Source organism: Sceloporus undulatus, chromosome 6 (assembly GCF_019175285.1).
Source record: "Sceloporus undulatus isolate JIND9_A2432 ecotype Alabama chromosome 6, SceUnd_v1.1, whole genome shotgun sequence".
Lineage (NCBI taxonomy): Eukaryota > Metazoa > Chordata > Lepidosauria > Squamata > Phrynosomatidae > Sceloporus > Sceloporus undulatus.
Window position 1 is genome coordinate 104429036 of NC_056527.1, and position 20062 is coordinate 104449097.

Sequence of the window (20062 nt, forward strand, 5' to 3'; positions counted from 1 at the left end):
CGAATTCTGCTGGTTCTCCCTCACTTATTCTCACAATAATCCTGTGAGGTAGGCTAAGAAACAACTGCTGTTTAAAGGTTGCAGTAGTTTATTTCTTAGTTATTTACTTATCCTGACTCTCTTCAAGTGAGTTCAAGTGGCATACTTTCTTCTTTCTTCTCTGTTATTTCCTTATCTATATTCACAACATCACAGTGATGTAGGCCACGCTCAGTGAAAGGGGTTGGCCCAATGTCACCCAATGTTTTTTATTCCTTAGTAGGAACTAGAACCAGGGCCTCTCATGCTCCAGTCCAACACACTATACTATGCTGGCTCTCTTAGGCTGGCATCTTGAATGCTTCAGTGTAGCATAGTAGTTCCACATGCAGAACTATGCTACAGCTGACCATTCATTGTCTTTTGGACTTACTGTAAAGTTGTTTCATCTCCTCCATGGCCATTTCATGGACGGTGGAGTGGACAGTGGAGTCAGAAATACCATCACCCTTGAGGTTTGCTGGGGTCCTCCAGAGGTCTCAGCAGATAATGCAATCATTTTGCATCTTGCTAAGGGGATGTAACCAAATGCTTCTCTGATCTACCAAGCACAGAGTGGCTGTGGGGTGTATGTACAGAAGCTGGATAATAAGTCTCAGCAGTGGTTTTGGTTGATGCAAGGAAAATGAATATCACCCTCAGTATCATGGACATATGCTGGCATAAAGTTGACATACTTGTATATGTCACTAAGAGGATGTTACCCATAATGTGGCAAACAAAACATAGATGCCAGGCACACAAAATGTAGTAATTGTTTAAATTATGTGAATGATGTACCAGCACATCTGAAAGGATCAACATTATGATGTCAAAGAGACATGCTTATCTATGTATCCCTCCCATCCTGGCTAACCAAGATCAGATTACAGGCCTATCAGTCTCAGGAACAAGTCTGCTGTCCACTAACCTCTTTGCCTCCATCCCGACCAAAGCCACTTTCCTTGTATCCCCCAAAGGCAGATGCAGCATCTAACATATTGTGGCCATTGATCCATACAGTTCCAACTTGCAAACTAAAAGAAAAGAATTGGACAGGGGTGGGATGGGAGGGGAAGTCAGGCATGAAGCATCAGCAGTGGCATGACTTAAGCAATTAGATGTTTTTGCTCTTTTGGATAGTAGAGCTGGCCCAGGAAATGTTACAGTCCAAAGCAAAGGGCAAGATGACATTCTTCTGTATGCCTTTCCAGAGGCCAACCAGACTGGCAGCTAAAGCATAGGTGTCTTTACTCCTCCAGAGTGCAGCAGATTACTCCAAGCTGTGTGGCATACACTGCTCTCTCCTCTAAGCAGAATATCACACTACACTATTATAGCACTATTATTCCACTTTAACTGCTACAGCTGCCTCCAGTGGAATCCAGGGATTTGTAGTTTTGAAAGGGGCATTTAGAACGTTCAGCCAGAGAGACATCTTAGACCTCATTAAACTACAAATCCCAGAATTTCACAGGATGCAGCTGTAGCAATTAAAATGAAATAATAGTATTATAACAGTGCAGTACAATATTATCATAAGAGAAGGGAATGGCCAGTGGCACAGAAAGAATATTTAAAAGGTTGTCCCTGCTGCCTGAGACAGGCCTAATGGAAAAACTGACCAAACAAGAGGGAACAGAAAATTATCCCTTAAGAGTTTAGCGTGGACAAGTTACTTTTTAGGGTTATTAATTTATTTACTTACTTATATTCCCCACCTTTCTCCCAATATGAGATGCAAGGCAACTAGCCCAGATATCAGTGCCCAGAATCTGGGTATTCTAGGACCTGTAATACAAACAGGTAAATTTTCCAAACTCTGAAAAAGAGGTTTGTCCTGGGATGAATACTACCTGCGGGCAACTTCCAGAGCTAAGGGAAGGGTTTCTGTCCACACACTGGCAACCATCCCATAGGGAGTATTGTTCCCCAAAGCCACTGCTTCCTTTGCTGTCCGGAAAGTGAGTGATACCAGCACTGGTCCAAAGATCTGGAATACAATACATTAAACTCATTTAATGTATTTAACTCAGTGACGGAGGGAACAGGAAGGAAGTAGGGGAGAGAAAAAGAAAAGAAAAAGAAAATGTGTTTCTATGATCACCTGTAAATCTCCTACACAGATCATATTCCACATCTGGAATCTAGCAAGAAAGTTTTATTTTAAGAACTGTCTGTCATTTAAAATTGACCCCCTCCCAAGAAAGCTATCCCTCACTACACTCAAGTCTGCTTATTTCTTTGTGACTTTTCAGATAATAAAACCTAGTAAGGATTTCTTTTGTGCACCTTTCAGACTGGGTATAATTTAAACTTTTCCAAACAAGAACTCATTACAATTAGGTCTGCTATTTCTTTCTATCTTTTGGCTTAAATCCAACAGCTACTCCCATCTAGTGTAAACTAGCTAAATCAATGAGATTTACATATGTGTTGGATTTGCCACTGATCTGTTGGATCTGCTCTAGCTGAGATTACGAACTGGATTTTGGTCTCTAGTTTTTTAAAATCTGAGGAGAAGACAAACTTTGCGGCTCTCTAATATACTGGCTAGAAACCTTCTCCACTCTTCCATACCCAGTACCAGCTCTACTTAGCCTTTAGCAAGAACAAAAGTTACAAACATTTGAATGTTTGTTCATAAGGTGTAAGAATTTGGTAGATCCAAAGAAAGGTACAGTCTTTTTAGAATTTTTTAAATAAACAAAACACAGCTTCCTTTGTTTTTACAAAGGAACATCTATACAATAGTATTTTTTTCTACCACAAGGCGGCAGGCTTCTCTGTGGGATTAGATTTATTTCCTTCTTACCTCTGCCCTAACACAACGAGAGGTAGTGTGCACACCAGTGATTAAGGTTGGAGGGTAGAATAGGCCACTTGATGGAAGAGATGCCTTGGCCTGGAAGATCTAAAGGGAAAAGAAAAAATAATTATTATTTTACAAAATATTTACATCCTGTCTTTCTGTTAGGAAAGAGAAAGATGAACTACTGTACATCTCAAAATGTTGAAGGAACTTGCAGACATACTTGCAGAACCACTTGTTTATTTATTGGAGTTATATCCCACCTTTCTTCCAAAATGGGATGCACCTGCTATCATTCTTCAGAAACCTTGGTGAATGAGTGAGGTGCCAGAGAAATGGAAAAGAACAAACACTGTCTCTCAATTCAAAAAAAGGCAAAAAAAAATTGATCCAGAAAACTGTAGGCCAATCAGGCTGACTTCAATATCAAGAAAAATATTAGAACATATTATACAGGAGTCTGTCTGCAAGTATGCTGATGACAATGATTAGTAGGACTCAGGATGGGTTTCTCATGAACAAATCCTGCCAAACTAACCCCATATATATATATATATATTGTTGAGTGGAAATGCTGTGGATGTTATTTAATTGGATTTCAGCAAAGCATCTGATAAGGTCTCCCACAATATTCTGATTAGCAAAATGATTAAATATGAAATAGATGGAAAGTGTGTGACAGATCCATGATTGGTTAAAAAACTGTCCTTAAAGAGATATCAACAATGGCTGTGCTTCAAACTGGAAGGTTTCAAGTGCAGTGCCCTAGAGAAGAGTAGAAGGCCTGTTATCTGTTGTCCCAAAGGACAAAACCAGCTCTAATGATTTTAAATTACAGGAGGATAGATTTCAATTGAACAGAAGTAAGAGTAGTTTGGCAATGGGACATTGATCATAGGAAAAGTTCAGCAATAAAAGCAATTGCCTAGAGAAGTGGTGGAGTTATTTTGTCTGGACATTTTCAAAAGGAAGTTGGATAACTACCTGCTGGGACTCCTGCACTGAGCAGACTCGATGACCCATGGGGCCCTACCAACTATATGTCCCATCACTTGGCTGCCCAAGGCAGCTAAAACAAGGTAAAATTGGAGACGGCATATATTTTAAAATATAGAAATTAGATACCATATAAAGACTATTTTAATGTCATCAAGAGGTCAGCTGGGTCTAAAAATAAATAATAAAATCTCTTCCAAAATAATGAAGCTAGGAATTTCAATTCCCAATATCTCCTTCTCCAGTTCTATATATTTCTAGAAAATGCTAGTTCCCAATTCTCAATATTTGTCTAATGCCACATCTCTTCTACAGAGATAAGATGGTCTCCCGCTTCTTGGGGGAGTTGGGTTTTGCAAGTTATAGTCCAAAAGTAACTTTCCCAAATAATCCAGATAAATTAACTAGTGATTTTTACTTCTCCAAAGAAACTCAGCCAGGACATACTGTTTTATACAAGTCTACTTTTCTCTTAAAGTGTCTGGTCTGCCATGTGATCATGATCTTGGCCTCACTCAGGCTTTGCTTCTGATTAGGCTGTGCCAAGGAACCCATTTCCAGAGCTTTGGCCAGTTACACTCCTTACTGCAGAACTAGCCACCATCATTAGTACCATCATAACATCCAGGCTAGCTAAAAGTAATGCTTCACTCTGTGGAGCTACCTTTAAAAACTTTTGGCAACTACAACCAGAGCAGAATGTACAGTGAAAGTGCTGTAATATGTCTGTATCCAATTTCCGAAGCAAACATACTAAACATTAGAAAGAACTACGTAACAGTGAAATATGCTACCTCTGAGTGTAGTGGAGTCTCCTTCTTTGGAGGTTTTCAAACAGAGGATGGATGATCTGTGGGAGTGCTTTTCAGAGGATGGCCATCTATTGGGAGTGCTTTAATTGTGTATTCTTGCACAGCAATGGGTTGGACTGGATGGCCCTTGGGGTATCTTCCAACTCTATGATTCTATGGACAAAGCTGTTTAACCTGTGGTGGCTTCCAGCTTGTTTCCAAGCCCAAGTCCCATTCAGAGTGTTGGTTATTACCTTTAAGAGCTCTACACAATCTGGGAAGAGGCATTTACAGAAAGATCATCACGTGACTGCATCTGTCCACTGAGGTCTTTGATGGAGATGCAACTCCATGTGCTATCATCCATGGCACAGCACACAGATTTGAAGGACAGGACTTTCTTGGCTATGGCACCAGGACTATTGCACTCATTGTTCCAAGAGCATTGTTTGAATTTATTCTGATTGGCAGCTGACATGTGCTTGATTTTGTTGAGCTTTTGGTATTTGTTTGCAGATTCTTCCTCTTTTTATTTTTATGCTCCTCTGATAACATATGCTTTTTCATATTGTTTTTATATTCTTTCAGCTTACTGTTTCACTGTCTGAAATAATGCTGTATTTTATTGTTGTTTTACTACATTTTAACTTTTACCACATTTTAAAATTTATTTCTTGCAAGCTCTTTTCTGAAGTGGGGGGAAGCCCAATTAAACAGCCTCTCCATTTAAATATCAATGAGATTCCATGGAGGGACTCATGAAGGTAAACTGGCATCAAATGCCAGGGCACTTTGATAGCAGAAAAAGCATTTTTCTTCTTCTTTAGGACCACCCCAGCCCCCCTCCTGAAAGCCTAAAAGGACTGACAGATCACTCCTTACCTCTGCACCTTCAGCCCTTGCATCTTCCACAAGACTTTCAATGGCCTCTCGTTGCTTCTCATCAGCCAAGGCGACCATGTCCACAGCCTTGTCCAGAAAGTCCCCCAAGCGGAGCCGACCCATTCGGTGCTTCAAGCGTTGAATAAAATCTTTGGCAATTGATTCCTGCAGAAGCAGCTGAGACCCAGCACTGTGGACCTAAGCACATGAGGAAAAAATAAAATCACTGCATTTTAATGATTGCCCAATTGTTTTAAATATGTAATAAAGGTTGGGCCTCCCTTATCCAAATTGCTTGGGAGCAGAAATGTTTTGGGTTTCAGTTTTCTGGATTTAGGAATATTTGCATACATGCACACACAAAATGCAGTATTTTGGAGATGGGACCAAAGTCTAATCATGACATTCATTTATGTTTCAGATACACCTTATACACATAGCCTGAAGGTAATTTTATACAATATTTTAAATAATTTTGTACAGAGGAGAAAGTTTGTGTACACTGACACATCAGAAAGCAATGGTGTCACTATCTCAGCCACCATGAAAAAAAGTTTTGGGTTTTGGAGTATTTCGGCTTTCCAGATAAGGGAGACTCAACCTATATGTGTTGGATGTGTTTTTTACTGTTTTAAATTACTGTTTTGATTGGACTGGTCGTCTAATGTTTTTTAAACTCTTGTAGTAATTGTTTTAGCAATTTTGTTTTAACATACTGTAAGCCATTTTGGGTCCCATGGTGGGAGAAAGGGAGGCTATAAATGAAGTAAAAAACCCAAAACAAAACTACTAAATAAATGTCTGGTTCTTATCTCTCTATTCTACTGGCAGCAACCTGGGTGCCTGAAGCCATTTCAACACTGCTCCATGGTCACTCCGGAAAGCCCACTTGGTTTTTTGACTTCCTTCTGCTTAAACTTTGCAGCAGTTATTTCATCCAGCTATCTGAACTGTTTCCATTTTACTGTGATGTGCTGTAAGAACAGCCACTTCCAAAACTAGCACCTGAATTTACTTTTACACCTTCACCATTCTGTTTCCTTGTATGTTGTGCCATTTAGACTGTGAGCCTGAGGGCAGGGACTGTCCTGCCGCTGTTATGGAAAAGTAAACATGCTTTAACTCAGTAAAGTAGGAGTGCACTATTTACATCTGTTCTTCAGTTTAAATTAAAAGGTGCCCTGATTGACTGGCTAACAGGGGCATGTGTATGTTTATAAAAACCCAAGCATGTATGTTTGTACTATGTGTGTGTATACAACACACACACACACACACACACACGTACATGCACATATATCCACACAGCATCAACGCCAAGTATGAACATGCTCCTGAGCCTATGTGGCAGTTCCATCTAATTTTGAGCCACTCCAGAACCTTGAAAGGTCACAGTGTGCCATCATGGCTACCATTAGATGTTCAATCTGACTTCATTTTGTGGCTGTTTGTGTGGATGGGTGGGTGGCTGTTACTGTTTTGAGGTTGAAGCCTTCAAAATAGCATTTTGATACATCCTGAAGCTGTTCTGAACTGGGTTTGGTTGTGCTTGTTGTCTGAAAAATGAGGGGGTATGTTGCTGATTTTTTAAAAAAGAACTGTGGGGTGTTGGGTGGTCACTGGGCATCCCAAGGGCCACACTAGGCCTTGTGATTTATAGTTCCTTTACTTTTTCTTGGCATCACTAGATGCCATTAGACAAAGCCTGCAGTTGCAAATGTTTAAATCATCTACAAACAAAGCAAAACACAACAACAATACAGCAATCTTTTAGAGACAGTATGGTTTAATGTTGTCCAACTGCATTATTTCTAGTGTAGATGCACTCTAGGATTCTGAGAAACCAAGGTTTCTCAGAAGTCCTTTAGGTGACCTCAGACAAGTCACACTTTCTCATTCTTAAAAGAAGACAATAACAAACCCTTTCTTAATACATATTACTTTTAAAAAACCCTACAGATCAGAATAAGTTGGATTTGAGTTGACTTGACATGGCAACAAGAATAACTCTTATAATTTTCACCAACAGACTACTGCAATTTTACCATTTAAAAAAACCTGAGAAATTTAAATCAGAAAATTAAAATTCTGGAAGCACTGCTGAGGACTTAATGAAGTAAAGGCTGCCAGTTGCTAACGCTGCTATAACAACAAAAGTGGGGGGATGTCAATTCCTGTATCTTTTCTGGGTCTCCAGATCCTCAACTCACACCCACATCCACCTCACCCACCTCAAGCCTACCTGTCCCTGGTTCAACCAGATGGCATCTACCAGTCCATCAACAGCGCTATCCAGGTCTGCTGAATCAAATACAATGAAGGGCAACTTCCCTCCAAGTTGGAGAGAAAGCTTCTTGCCAGTCCCAGCAGTGGCACGGTGCAGGCTACGGCCCACCTGTAGCAACGACATCATTCCATGAACAACAGGAAGGAGTGTGTTTACTGGCTCATCTCTCACACCCTCTCAGAAAAATGAACCCTCATACTACCCAAACTCTGTAAAATCTCTAGGCAAAAATGCCAGTTCTGGTGGGAATTGTAGAGCTGAATGTGTCACCCAAGCTTGTGTTACCCACGTCTTCACTCAACCTGACACCTTGCAGAGGTGTTGAACTACAGCTCCCACAACTCATGGCCAACTGCTGGAAGATGGGTTTTGCAGTCCCAAACAGTTTGAGGGCACTGGGTTGTGGGAAGACTGGATCACACACAAAAAAGAGTGAAAAGCTCTTGAGTCCCCCAAACCATGCCCCAGAACTGCCATGGTGAGAAACAGCCCAACATGAGGGCAGGTGGACATGTCCAGGCACAGCATACAGGGGTGGAAAACTTTTGGCCTAAACCCTCAACCCTTTGATGCCCCATCCTTCATGGCCAAGGTAAAGTATGGTGGACGAAGTCCAAAATACTGAAGGCTCCACCATGCAGAAATACCTAGGACAGCAACTTAGTTCATACTGTCAATGCATCCAGCTATCCAGGCCCATCAGCATGTACTAGGTTTGGCCAACTGTAGACTTGGCTGAAGAGAACGAGCATGTTGTGGTGGTTTGAGAGTTAGATTACAATTCTGGAGACCAGGGTTTGATTTCCCTGGAGACCAGAGTTTGATTTCCCACTCAGACATGGAAACCACAGTGAGTCACATACACTCTGCCCTAGAAAATCCTGTGATAGGTTTGCCTTAAGGTCAACATATGTTGGAAGTGACTTGATGGGACACAGTAACAACAAAGCTTGACTGAAAAGAGCTGCAGCCATTCTAGGTCTCTTTCTCACATCTATGAATAGAGAACAGAACTTACCTCTGCAGAACCAGCAAAAGCCACTTTGTCAATGCCTGGATGGGCAGCCAAGGCTTCTCCCAGCCCCTGATCCCCTGTGATGACATTGAATACTCCAGGAGGTAACCCAGCCTGGGAACAGAGCTGAGCCAGGAACAGAGCTGTAAGGCAGGTGGAGCTGGCTGGTTTTAGGACCACCGTGTTTCCTATTTGGCAAGGTAAGTGGTGATTTCAAACAGAAGGGGACATGAGAGAAAAGAGAAAAGAAGACAGATGGAAGTCTATAGAAATATTATTATTCTTTTCTCTGCCATGTGGCACATGGGTGCACATCAACTTTTCATAACCCGGTGTTGTCCTGGTGTATTGGACTAAAAGACCACTGTCCTTAACTTGGGCAATATGATGGTAAAAGTAGCCCAATGCCCCAGGAGGGTGCCTGGTGGCAGTAGATTGGGAGGGAGGGTATGTTTATATGATAGCTTACACTTCATGAACTGCTTAATGCCTCAGTAAGTGGTATAGAAATGTACTTGCTATATGAAGGGGTGGATTTAAATTCATCAAAGGACTAACAACCTACAGTAGTTCCACAGCCCTGTTCACAATAATCACAAGCTTGATTGAAAAGATGCAAAACCTGAAACAATGCTGCTCAGTCTTTGTGAGCAAAGACCTTTAACAGTGGTTCCTAACCAGTGCTCTGAGCAGGTGCTCCATGGCCGCTCCAGGAAAATGAAAGAAATAAAACTTGAATTATATTAAAGAATAAGAAACAAAAAATAACACTACTCCTAAACACCATTAACTTGTAAGACATAGGGTAGGCCTCTTAGGGGCGATGCCATATAAATTAATTCTAAAAAGGGCTCCGTGAGTCTAAAAGGTTGGGAACCCCTGATTTATAACATAGAGAAAGGTGTCAAAAATGGAGAGATACTCTTTTTCTTCCTCTCAGCTCTAAAAATTCTCAATGAAATTGATGAATAAATGTTCTTCTGCACATTACATACCATTAACATAAGAAACTCTATGAATGTAGTAGGTTGATTCCTTACGTGGCTGTATAAGAGGTTTAGAGAAATTCAAGTGGGGGGATCTTTAAGCAGCTAATAGAAATGATGGTTTCATCATCAGGTGGGGTATTTCTCTGCCCTATGAGAAGTGACTTAGGGAGCTGAGTATGTTTAGTCTGGAGAAAAGAAGGTTAAGGTGTGATATGATAGCCCTGTTTAAATATTTGAAGGGATATTGAGGATGGAACAAGCTTGTTTTCTGCTGCTCCAGAGAGATGCAGAGCAATGGATGCAAAATACAGGAAAAGAGATTCTACCTCACATTAGGAGGGACTTCCTGACAGTAAGAGCTGTTCAACAGTTGAACATATTCCCTCAGAGAGTGGTGGAGTCTCCTTCCTTGGAGGTCTTTAAGTAGAGGCTGGATGGCCATCTGTAGGGGATGCTTTGATTGTGAGTTCCTGCATGGCTGGACAGGATCGCCCTTGTGGTCTCTTCCACCTCTATGATTCTATGATTCTTCTAGTCCCAAAGACTAACTACTACACGACACTGGTCATCATTTCCTGCTTTGATCAACAGAGATAACTTCCTCTTTTTACATACCCATAGCCAACGCCGGACACACTTTCCATGTCAGAGTCAGCAAAGGAAAATTCCGAGGGATGAGAGTTGCAACAACACCTATTGGAGAGAGATTAGGGTTTAAGTCAAATTCCACAGATCTTCAGGTAAATTAGAATCCAGGGAAGCATCTCCAATCATGTTGCCCCATAGGTATATGGAACTCTGACTCCCAGCATCTCCAACTGATCTGGAGGGGCAGCAAACAAGATATCTGGGTCCGTAAATAAGCAAGTGAGGACTATTGAATTATGTTCTTTATTGCTGTAGGTCCAGTTGTGATTGCTTGATATCAATGTTATACTTCCTTTACCTGCATTGTATTACTGTTTTTTTGATGCACCCCTGAGTGCCATCTCTGGATAACAGGCAAAGTGTAAATTACATTGCACTGAAATGAAAACGAAAAGGAGGCATTCAAGGTAAAAGACTTTCTGCCTTTCCAAAAGCATTAGGTTTTCAAAGCAGCAATAAGAGAGAGTCAAGAGTGGCTGGGACACATGAGGCACACCTATATAAGACTGGCCTCAAGTCTTGAGAGAGGAGGGAGTCTCATGAGAGATCTGTGTTTCTGTGAAATCCCAGATCTTGTGAGATTCCCTCAAACCAATGGCTGCTGCAAGGGGAGGAGTTTTACCATCATCATGCTTAGCACACTGCTCACACTGGAGTGGGAAGAGCAGGTGCTAGCTGGAATCACAAAAGACCTGCCCCACAAAAATTTAGTGTGTAATTTGAGAGGCTGTGTGTTCAATCAGTACTAAAAAATACAGACATTCTGGAGTTCTATCTAAGGCACATACGGAACAACCTTTAAAAAGGAGACTTGTGTGCCTTCTAGTTATTACTGCCTCATGGTGACCCTAAGGTGAATCTATCAGGAGGTTTTCTTTACAGGATTTGTTCAGAGGAGGTTTTGCCATTGCTTTTTTCTGAGACTGAGGTAATGGGACTAGCCTTAGATTCACCCAGTGGATTTCCATGGCCAAGTAGGGAGTCAAACCCTGGCCTCCCAGAGTCCCTGGTAACCCCAGGGACATTAACAGTATTAACCTCAGAATGAGATCTCTCTTTTGGGAAATACTACAAATTCCCTCTTCTGTGCAACCATTTAAGGCAGAGTTTTCACTCTGTCAGCCCTAACAGGAAAATAGTGGGACAGAAACAAAATAAAACAAAAGGTTTAAATGTCTCTCCTAAGGTTTTGTTGATGGTTGAAAGAGCATTAATGAACATTTTAGTATTTTTTGATCCCATCCTTTAGCCTTGTCCACCACTGCAGTCAACCCCTCCCAAAATTTCTCTGAAGCTGAATTAGACCTTCAGGCTGAAAGAACAGCTCCACCTTTATATTAGAACAAAATGCACCTTTTTTTTCTAACACTGGCCCTTATCACATGAGTAAAATTTAGAGTTATCCCAGGGTCAATGTGAATACAATGCAGGAGCAATCATGGGGTTTCAAGTTTGTTTATCACATGACGCCAAACGCAATCAGGAGCCATCCTAAACACAATCACGGGTCATTCCAGGGTCATTCCAGGGTTAGGTAAATTTGGGGGGAAAGAGGATTTACCTAACCTTGGAATGCCCCCCGGTTGTGTTTAAGATGGCTCCTGATTGAAACCCCATGATTGCCCCTGCATTGCCTTCACATTGACCCTGGGATAACTTCAAATTTTTCTCGTGTGATAAGGGCCACTGCTGCAGAATGTTGTTGAGCATACTGTGAAAAAAATTGTGGAAAGATGTGGAGAAGGGAACTGATGATCTCCGGACTAGGCCTTAAGCCCTATCGAACTCACCTAGAGGCTTCCACCCCTTCATCTCCACGTCCATCAGTTGGGCCCAGCCTGCATGGTGATAGAAATGCCGGACCACCAAAGGCAGGTCTGTGTCACGGGCTTCTCGAATTAGCTTCCCACTGTCTAGGCTCTCCAGAATGCTGAGAAGATACTGATGTTTCTGGATGGTTCTAGACACACTGTAGAAAAGAAACCATGTCAAGTCAACTGTAGCTACATTGAGCAAGAGGTGCCCTGGATGAGGCTATGTGCTTCCAGATTTTGGAAATCCAGCTACTGAGGGATGCTGGGAGATGTATTCTATAAAGTAACTTAAACAAGTTGTGTGTTTTCCATAATGACATCTCCCAGTTCAGAAGATTTATGGACTGTGGCATTTTAGAAGGCAAATAGCAGGGAGTAGAAAAAGTTTATTTTTGAGTGATTACTCCCAGAATCTATGCTGCCTGGAAGCAAACAAACAAGCTCTGGCAGACAGTCACCTCTGAGGACATCTACACCACAAATCTGTATCAGTTTGCTACTTGTTTAATTTTCATTTGAATGACTGACATATTAGGTGATACTTCCCTCAGAATATCCTAGAAAATTTAATTTGAAGAAGGGGCTGAATATTCTCTTAGGGGTCCTTAACCTCTGAACTATAGTTCCCAGAACTCCCTGGGGACAAAGACTTACTGTTCAGCCAAGGCCAGTACTTGAAATGGGAGCTAAATCAGTCACATTTAGAGTAGATCCACTCAATCAATGAGAAATTAGTAAGTCAACTTATATAAATTCTATTAATTCAAGGGATCTACCCTATTGGATTTCACCCAGGACAGCATCCTTCACCAAACTCAAGGAAAGCAGGTTAACAGGGCAAACCACTGGAACACACAGCCCAGTTCTTCAACACCACAGCAACTCTTTCTGATTTCACCAGCATTTATAGGCTGAGGCAGTTGCCTCCCTTTGTCTAATAACAGAACAGGCCCTGAAGACTTCAAAGTCACCACATACTTGTACAAGTGCCGGGCTCGAATGTGGCCAGGGAGTTGGCTCCAGGTTTCAAAAGCTTTTGTGGCAGCATCAACTGCTGCATTCACATCTTCTCTATTTCCCTGGAGGGTGGTAGCCAGAAGACACCCTGAAGGATGAAAGAAAAAGGAAACAGGGTTCATTTTGCAGCAAGTCTCAAAAATTACCAAGTCACCACTACAATGACATAGAACGAAGGATACAGAAGCTTCTAAGTTACACCTAAATCTGGTAGGTGTAACTGTATTCAGTGAAAGATAAGAGCTTGCACTAGGAAGGAAGGAGGCATTCTAGCCCTTCAAGTCCATTACTTGAAATTGTGAGGATACAGCTTTCACATATTTTAGAGAGAGCTAAAACCATCCCCATAATTTTAAGTTAAGGGACTATAAACCAGACGGAAAGTGCAGCTACCAGAATAGCCTTGGAGCAAGACTGGGTCTCAAGAATCTCACACTGACAGACTGTGGACCCATTCACTATCAGCTCACCTCTGTTAGGCCTACAATATGTGCTTCTTCCAACCCTCCCGGAACTGGGACATAACAGGGCTAACATGGAGTAAAATAACTTATCCATTGCTATGGATCATCCCGGAAAATTGGGAGCCCCTGGTTTCTGTACTGTGGTGGCTGTCTGCACGGTCATCCAAATGGGTCACCCACTGTGTCCACTGCCACCACAAACTGCTTGTTCAGAACAAGGCCCCCAGAAACAGTCAGATGCTCATTCTGACTTCAGAAGCAAGCAACCTGTGGTGGTGGTGGCTGCACTAAGCCGCCCAGTGGGATACCTGTGCAAATAGCAGTGGCAGAGCAGAAATGAAGGCCAAGGTAACAGGGCAGAACAGGGCAGCTGCAGGACCAGGATACTTCGAGCTGTCTTAGAGCATCCTGGCCAATGCAGACAAGGCCGGAGTCTGCATGAGGACATCATAGAAGTGCAGAATACTAGTCACCCTTATTGTTTGTCCCATCTCCCTCTCTTATTATCTTTCTTTCTCTACCTGTGCTGGGGTTCTTGATGGAACAGATCTCCCTTCCGTCTGGCTTCAGCCATTGGCCATCAAGGAAATGCCCAAAGCTACAGCCATGAGATTCCAGCCAGGACTGAAAAGAAAGAGAAATGGTGAGTTCATAAGGAGAGAAGAAGAGCAGTATTTACAAAGAAGCAGTGGCATCAATGGATGGTTATGAGCAGTGCGGACTGTACCAGATGACACCCCAGAGGAAAGGTGGCACCTGGTCGGGCCATCCTTCTACTGTGACTTTGTCACTGGGGAGGAACCTAAGGTGGCAGATAAGGGGAGGTTGGAGCAGGTCACCACCATGGCATCCCCAGCAGCTCCCTCAATATGCACACCAGGTGACACCACTGGAAAATCTTTTTTACAATGTCTTTTTTATATAATGAAGGTATGAAGCAGCAATTATTGTCTAGCAGACAGAAAAAAACATCTAGATCTCAGATATGGAAACTGGCACCCTCGGATGATGTTGGGTTTCAATTTTCAGCATCAGCTCCAGACAGGATGGCAAATAGTCTGGGAAGTTCAAGTCCAACAATATCTGCAGAGGTCTCAGCCCCACACCAACAAATGAACACAAAATACCTACATCCTTCAAATTTGTTGCTGTGTGCCTTCAAGTCATTTCCAACTTATGGCAACCCAAAGATGAACCAATCCTGAGGTGTTTATGGCAGGATTTGTTCAGAGGAGGTTTGCCACTGCCTTCCCCTGAGGCTGAGAGTATGTGCCTTGCCCAAGGTCGCCCAGTGGGTTTCATGGATCAAACCCTGTCTCCAGAGTCATAGTCCAACACTCAAACCACAATGCCACGTTGGCTCTCATGAAATAATTAGATGCAATTCAGAGCATAAAAATCAAAATTAGCTTGTGTATTGAGGAACTACGGTAGTCTCACCAATGCTTCAGCTAATAGGTTCCTAATTTCTCATAGCCTTGAAATTGGAGAAAAATAGGCTGGTGGAGAGAGTGCCAAAGCTAGCGATCTACACATCTCAGGGTGTTGAAGCATCGGGTTCAACCATGCCAAATGCCTGGGGGGTGGGAATAAGTTGTAGTCAAGGAAGGACTGGGCTCTATTGTGTTCTCATCTTAAAAAAAGAAACAGAGACAACCTACACAGCTATGTTTTGGGCTCCTCAGCCCTCTTTCCTTCCACCAGAACGAAGAAGTACAAAGATTTGATTCCTTGAATGTCCAGCTAGAAAGATTTCAAACAACTCTGAGATATTTCTCAGTCTAGAAATGGAAGGCTCATGTGCTTTATAGCAGGAAGCCCAAGAGTTAGCACTTTTGCTCATTCCCCCAGGCCGGTACCCAATCCAAAATCTAACTGGAAATGCCAACAGCTAAACTTGGTACCTTAGTTTTACAAAGCACATGTTTTAACTATGAAATGGTAGACCTTATCACAGTGGGCAATATTCTAATTCCCAATGTGGAATGCAACACAGTATATATTGTACCAACATGTTCCAGCAAGAAATATTACTGAATATTACTGAAAGGGACAAAGTGGATTCATCATATTTCTGGAAAGTTATTAGGGCACAAAGTTAGTATCAGTATCAATTTTCACAATTTCATCTGGAAAGAGATTAGCTATGCACAGCTATGGTGAGATTTGTGAGAAGGCTACTTCATTTGGCATATGTTGTTGAAGCTGCTGTTGTTGTTACATGCCTCCAACTTGACTCCAAATTACTGTATCACTATTGTCAGGTTTTTTCCTTGGCAAGATTTATTCAGAGGAAGCTATGCTACAGCTTTCCTCTTAAACTGAGAGAATGTGACTTGCCCAAGGACAGCTGGTGGGTTTCCACATCTGAGCAGGGATTAGGTGGCCCTCTAGATATTGGATTGCCACTGCCAGCATTCTCTACAATTGCTGGAAACTTGAATTCCTCCCTACCTAATACACAGCAGAGACAGAGCTCAACCATGCTATGAATAACTAGATCACATCAAGAGAAGGTGAAAGAATCACAGAGCCTGAGAAAGTTATCTTTCAAACTACAAGTCCCAGAATGGACATGCTGGCTGGTGGGAAATGAAGGGCTCTAGGGCTTTGCAGACATAAATAAATAAATAAACAAACAAACAAATAACAAAAGCCCACATTGGTTATGAATAATAGGAAATTGTATCCCAGAGCATTACGTTGGGCCAGCTTTGCTTAAATTACTTTTTAAGGCTTATGTGTTTCAGGGAGCTTTTTGTAAGGGAACAGTTACAAAGACACCAAGAGAGGGGTAGAGGTTCTGAGGCTGCATCCGCACTTCAAAAATAATTCAGTTCAACACCTCTTTAACTGCCATGGCTCAATGCTATGGAATTCTAGGAACTGTAGTGTAGTGAGACACTTAGCCTTCTCTGTTAGAGAGTTCCGATGCTAAAACAAACTACAAATTTTAGAGTTCCATAATATTGAGCCATGGCAGTTAAAGTGGTGTGAAACTGGATTATTTCTGCAATGTTGATGCACCCTAAGAAGAACCAGTGAAATGGTTTGCAAATCCTTTTGGACTTTCTCACTAGAGAATCAGGAAACCTCCCCCAGTATGGATCACTCCAGATTTTGCAAGGCACCTATAGTGCCCTAACCACATGACTGTGCTGCCTGGGGCTTATGAAAGTTGTAGACCATAACAATTTGAGGGAACTAGATTGGGGAAGGATTGTAGGGCCTATGGGGTTGCTCTTAGCATAAGCAACCTTTAAGAGAAGGGGTTCCTGAGCATGGGTGTCTTTGGGAGCTTCCCCTTCAACATCTTTGTAGAAGTCCCTGTTGCAGTTCTCTTCCTTTACACGTCGAGGTCCATTCGGCTCCTTGTCTTTTCCCTCTGTTGTGGCCTCCTTTTCCTTCTGGCTCTTGGCCCACATCTCCCGGATCCAGTTCATCTCAGCAGCCCAAAGCCTCCGGTCCTTCTCCCGCTGGGCTTTCTCTTCCTCCCAAAGGCCCTGGAAGAGCCTCTCCCTCTCCCTGAAATGAGTTCGAATGTCTCGGATGAGTTCATCAAATTTGTCATCTCGAGGTCTCTTCCTTCGGTTGCGGAGCTGCGCCAACTTCTCTCGCGTGCTCAACAAGCTTCGAGGCCTGGAAAAAACTGGGGGACAGAGACGGTGTTATTCAAAATGGCTGACACTAGGCCCAAACCCCCATTTTGAGAGTCCCTCATAGGCTCCAGAAGAAGCATGGGGAATTTTTCTTGGCCAAATTCTAATTTGGAAAGCATCTCAGGGAGGGCACATTCTAGCAGTGGATGGAGCTAAAAGCTATGGAAAAAATAGATGTTTTCCTCACCAAGCATAAGTCAAGAGAAAAATGACATTACTTCCTCACATACCGGTTTATCACACAAAGGAGATCGGGAGTTTATCCCGTGAGTATCCTGGAAAAATCGCGTAATTACGCATAACGATTTCACATGATGTTGCACAGAACCTGCCATCAAAATGGTCACAAAGAATCATTAATGCGCATCTCATTACTTTTGGGATTTCAGCGACAATGCATTTCTGATATCGCTTTATTTGCGCAATTGCATGTGAAAATCATTTGGGCAATTACTCACCATTTCCACTTCATTTACAGGATGCTTTAAATGCATTTTAATCTCTCTCTTTAATGCCAAAATCAGCCCTAGTGTGATAAACTGCTTAATGTGTGTGTGTGTAGATATGGCTTATTTCTATGCCATATCTGTTTAGAAGTAAGCTGTGGCCCAGTATATGCTTAAACTCATCTCAATTGAATAAGAACACACACAAGTCTTTGAAAAGTTACTTTTTAAAAAAACCAGACCTGCTGGCTAGGATTCTGGGAGTTGTGGTGCAAACATAACTTTTCCAAGGTATTCTTCTCTCTCTCTCTCTTTCTCTCTCTCTCTCTCTCACACACACACTCACACCGGTGGTGGTGGTGGTGTCCTGGAACCAAATCCCAGTGGATAACAAGGGCCCACTGTACACTGTTATAGCACTATTATTCTTCAACTTATATGGCTGCTTCCTGTGGAATCCTGGGATTTGTAGTGTAGGGAGGAGTATTTAAGACACTCAACCAGAGAGCTCTTAGGCCTCACTAAACTACAAACACCAAAATTCCACAGGAGGCAGCCATAGCAGTTAAAGTGGAATAATAGCACTGTGATATTGTCCTATATACAGTGGGCCCTTGGTATCAGCTGGGATTTGGTCCCAGAACTCCCCATGGATTTTCAAGTCCCGTTATACACAGTGGGGTAGTAGAATGAGGTCCGTTATATAAAATGGTAAAATCAAGGTTTGCGTTGTGGGTTTTTTTAAAGGATATTTTAAAGTCATGGATAGTTGAATCTGTAGATGCAGAGTTCATGCATAAGGAGAGGCAAATATATACTAATAAAGGACTAATAAGTGCTAAATTATGGTGCCTGTGGTTCAAAACACACCGCAAAAACAATCCAGTGCTAGACTACTTTAACTGTCCTGGCTCAGGCAATCCTGAAAACTGTAGTTTTTTGAGACATTTGGTCTTCTCTGTCAGCAAACTCTGGTGCCACAATAAACTACAACTCCCAGGACTCCCTGGCACTGAACCAGGGCAGTTAAAGCAGTCTCAAACTGGATTATTTCTGGAGTATGTTTTGGACCCAAATTATCTAACCAGAGCTCTTAGAAAAGAAGAGGGACATTGCAACCTACATCAGGGAATCCTGAAGTAGATACTCTGTTTTGGAGGGAAAATAAATAATAATCTCCAAAAGCCCCATGAACGTAAAGTAAATTTATTAGCTGTGGGAAGAATGGAAAGCTGGGGCATGGCTAGCATAACAACAAAATTACTCCATGCCTCCTTGTAATCTTAATATTAAAATATCGAACTGCATTGTTTCTACAGTGCAGATGCACTTGAACTCAGCAAGAAAGCCTCACTGGATTATGTGGGATTTTCTTTTGAGTAGATCTGTTGTTTCTGTGCGTCTTCCAAGTTGTTTATGACTTATGGTGACCCTAAAGCGAACCTATTATAGGGTTTTCTTGGCAAATTTCTTCAGAGGGGGTTTGCCATTGCCATCCTCTGAGGCTGAGAGCGTGTGACTTGCCCAAGGTCACCCACTGGGTTTCCATGACCAAACTGGGATTCAAACCCTGATCTCCCAGTGTCCTAGTCCAACACTTAAACCACTGCATCACACTGGCCCAGTTTGTGTACATCCACCAAATTCAAGGAAATTCTGCCTTACAAGTTTTTCTTCCTTATATTTGTTTTATTGCTTCCAAACACATCTCACAAGCTTATACTGAACCCATAGCTTTAGTTGATGGGCTGGGGAATACTGCATTGATATACTGAATCAGCATGGCATAGTGGTTTGAGTGTTGTTTTACAACACTGGAGAGCAGGATTCGAATTGTTGCTTCTCCATGAACACCCACTGGGTGACCTTGGGGAAGTCACACTCTCTCAGCCTCAGAGGAAGGCAATGGCAAACCCCTTCTGAACAAAACTTGCCAAGAAAAACCTTATGATAGGGTCACTGTTAGTTGGAAAGGTCTTGAAGTCACACAATAACAACAACAACAAAGAACACACAGTCCAAAGTTGGAGAAGAGAGACCGGTTTGAGGTATTACACCATGAGGGCTAGCAAAGGTCACTCCTGGGTTCTCTGGAACTGACACATTTCCCAGGGTGGCCAGACACCCTCCTTTTCCGGGACATGTCCTGGAAGGATTCCAAAATGTCCTCCAAAACTCTGAGCATGACTATGAAGCATGAATCTATATCAGAAGTGTTTGGGAT

At 42.2% G+C, this 20062-nt stretch overlaps 1 protein-coding gene across 1 annotated transcript in view; it reads right to left on the reverse strand.

Annotated features, from left to right (window-relative positions):
- Positions 1–20062, reverse strand: part of ALDH16A1 (aldehyde dehydrogenase 16 family member A1) — a 53010-nt gene that overhangs the window by 31033 nt on the left and 1915 nt on the right. The window contains 11 exon segments of the mRNA XM_042471076.1: positions 950–1055; positions 1875–2011; positions 2834–2932; positions 5500–5697; positions 7742–7894; positions 8805–8989; positions 10406–10483; positions 12229–12407; positions 13231–13357; positions 14255–14357; positions 16991–17382. Of these exon segments, the coding sequence (XP_042327010.1) occupies positions 950–1055; positions 1875–2011; positions 2834–2932; positions 5500–5697; positions 7742–7894; positions 8805–8989; positions 10406–10483; positions 12229–12407; positions 13231–13357; positions 14255–14357; positions 16991–17382 (1757 nt within the window).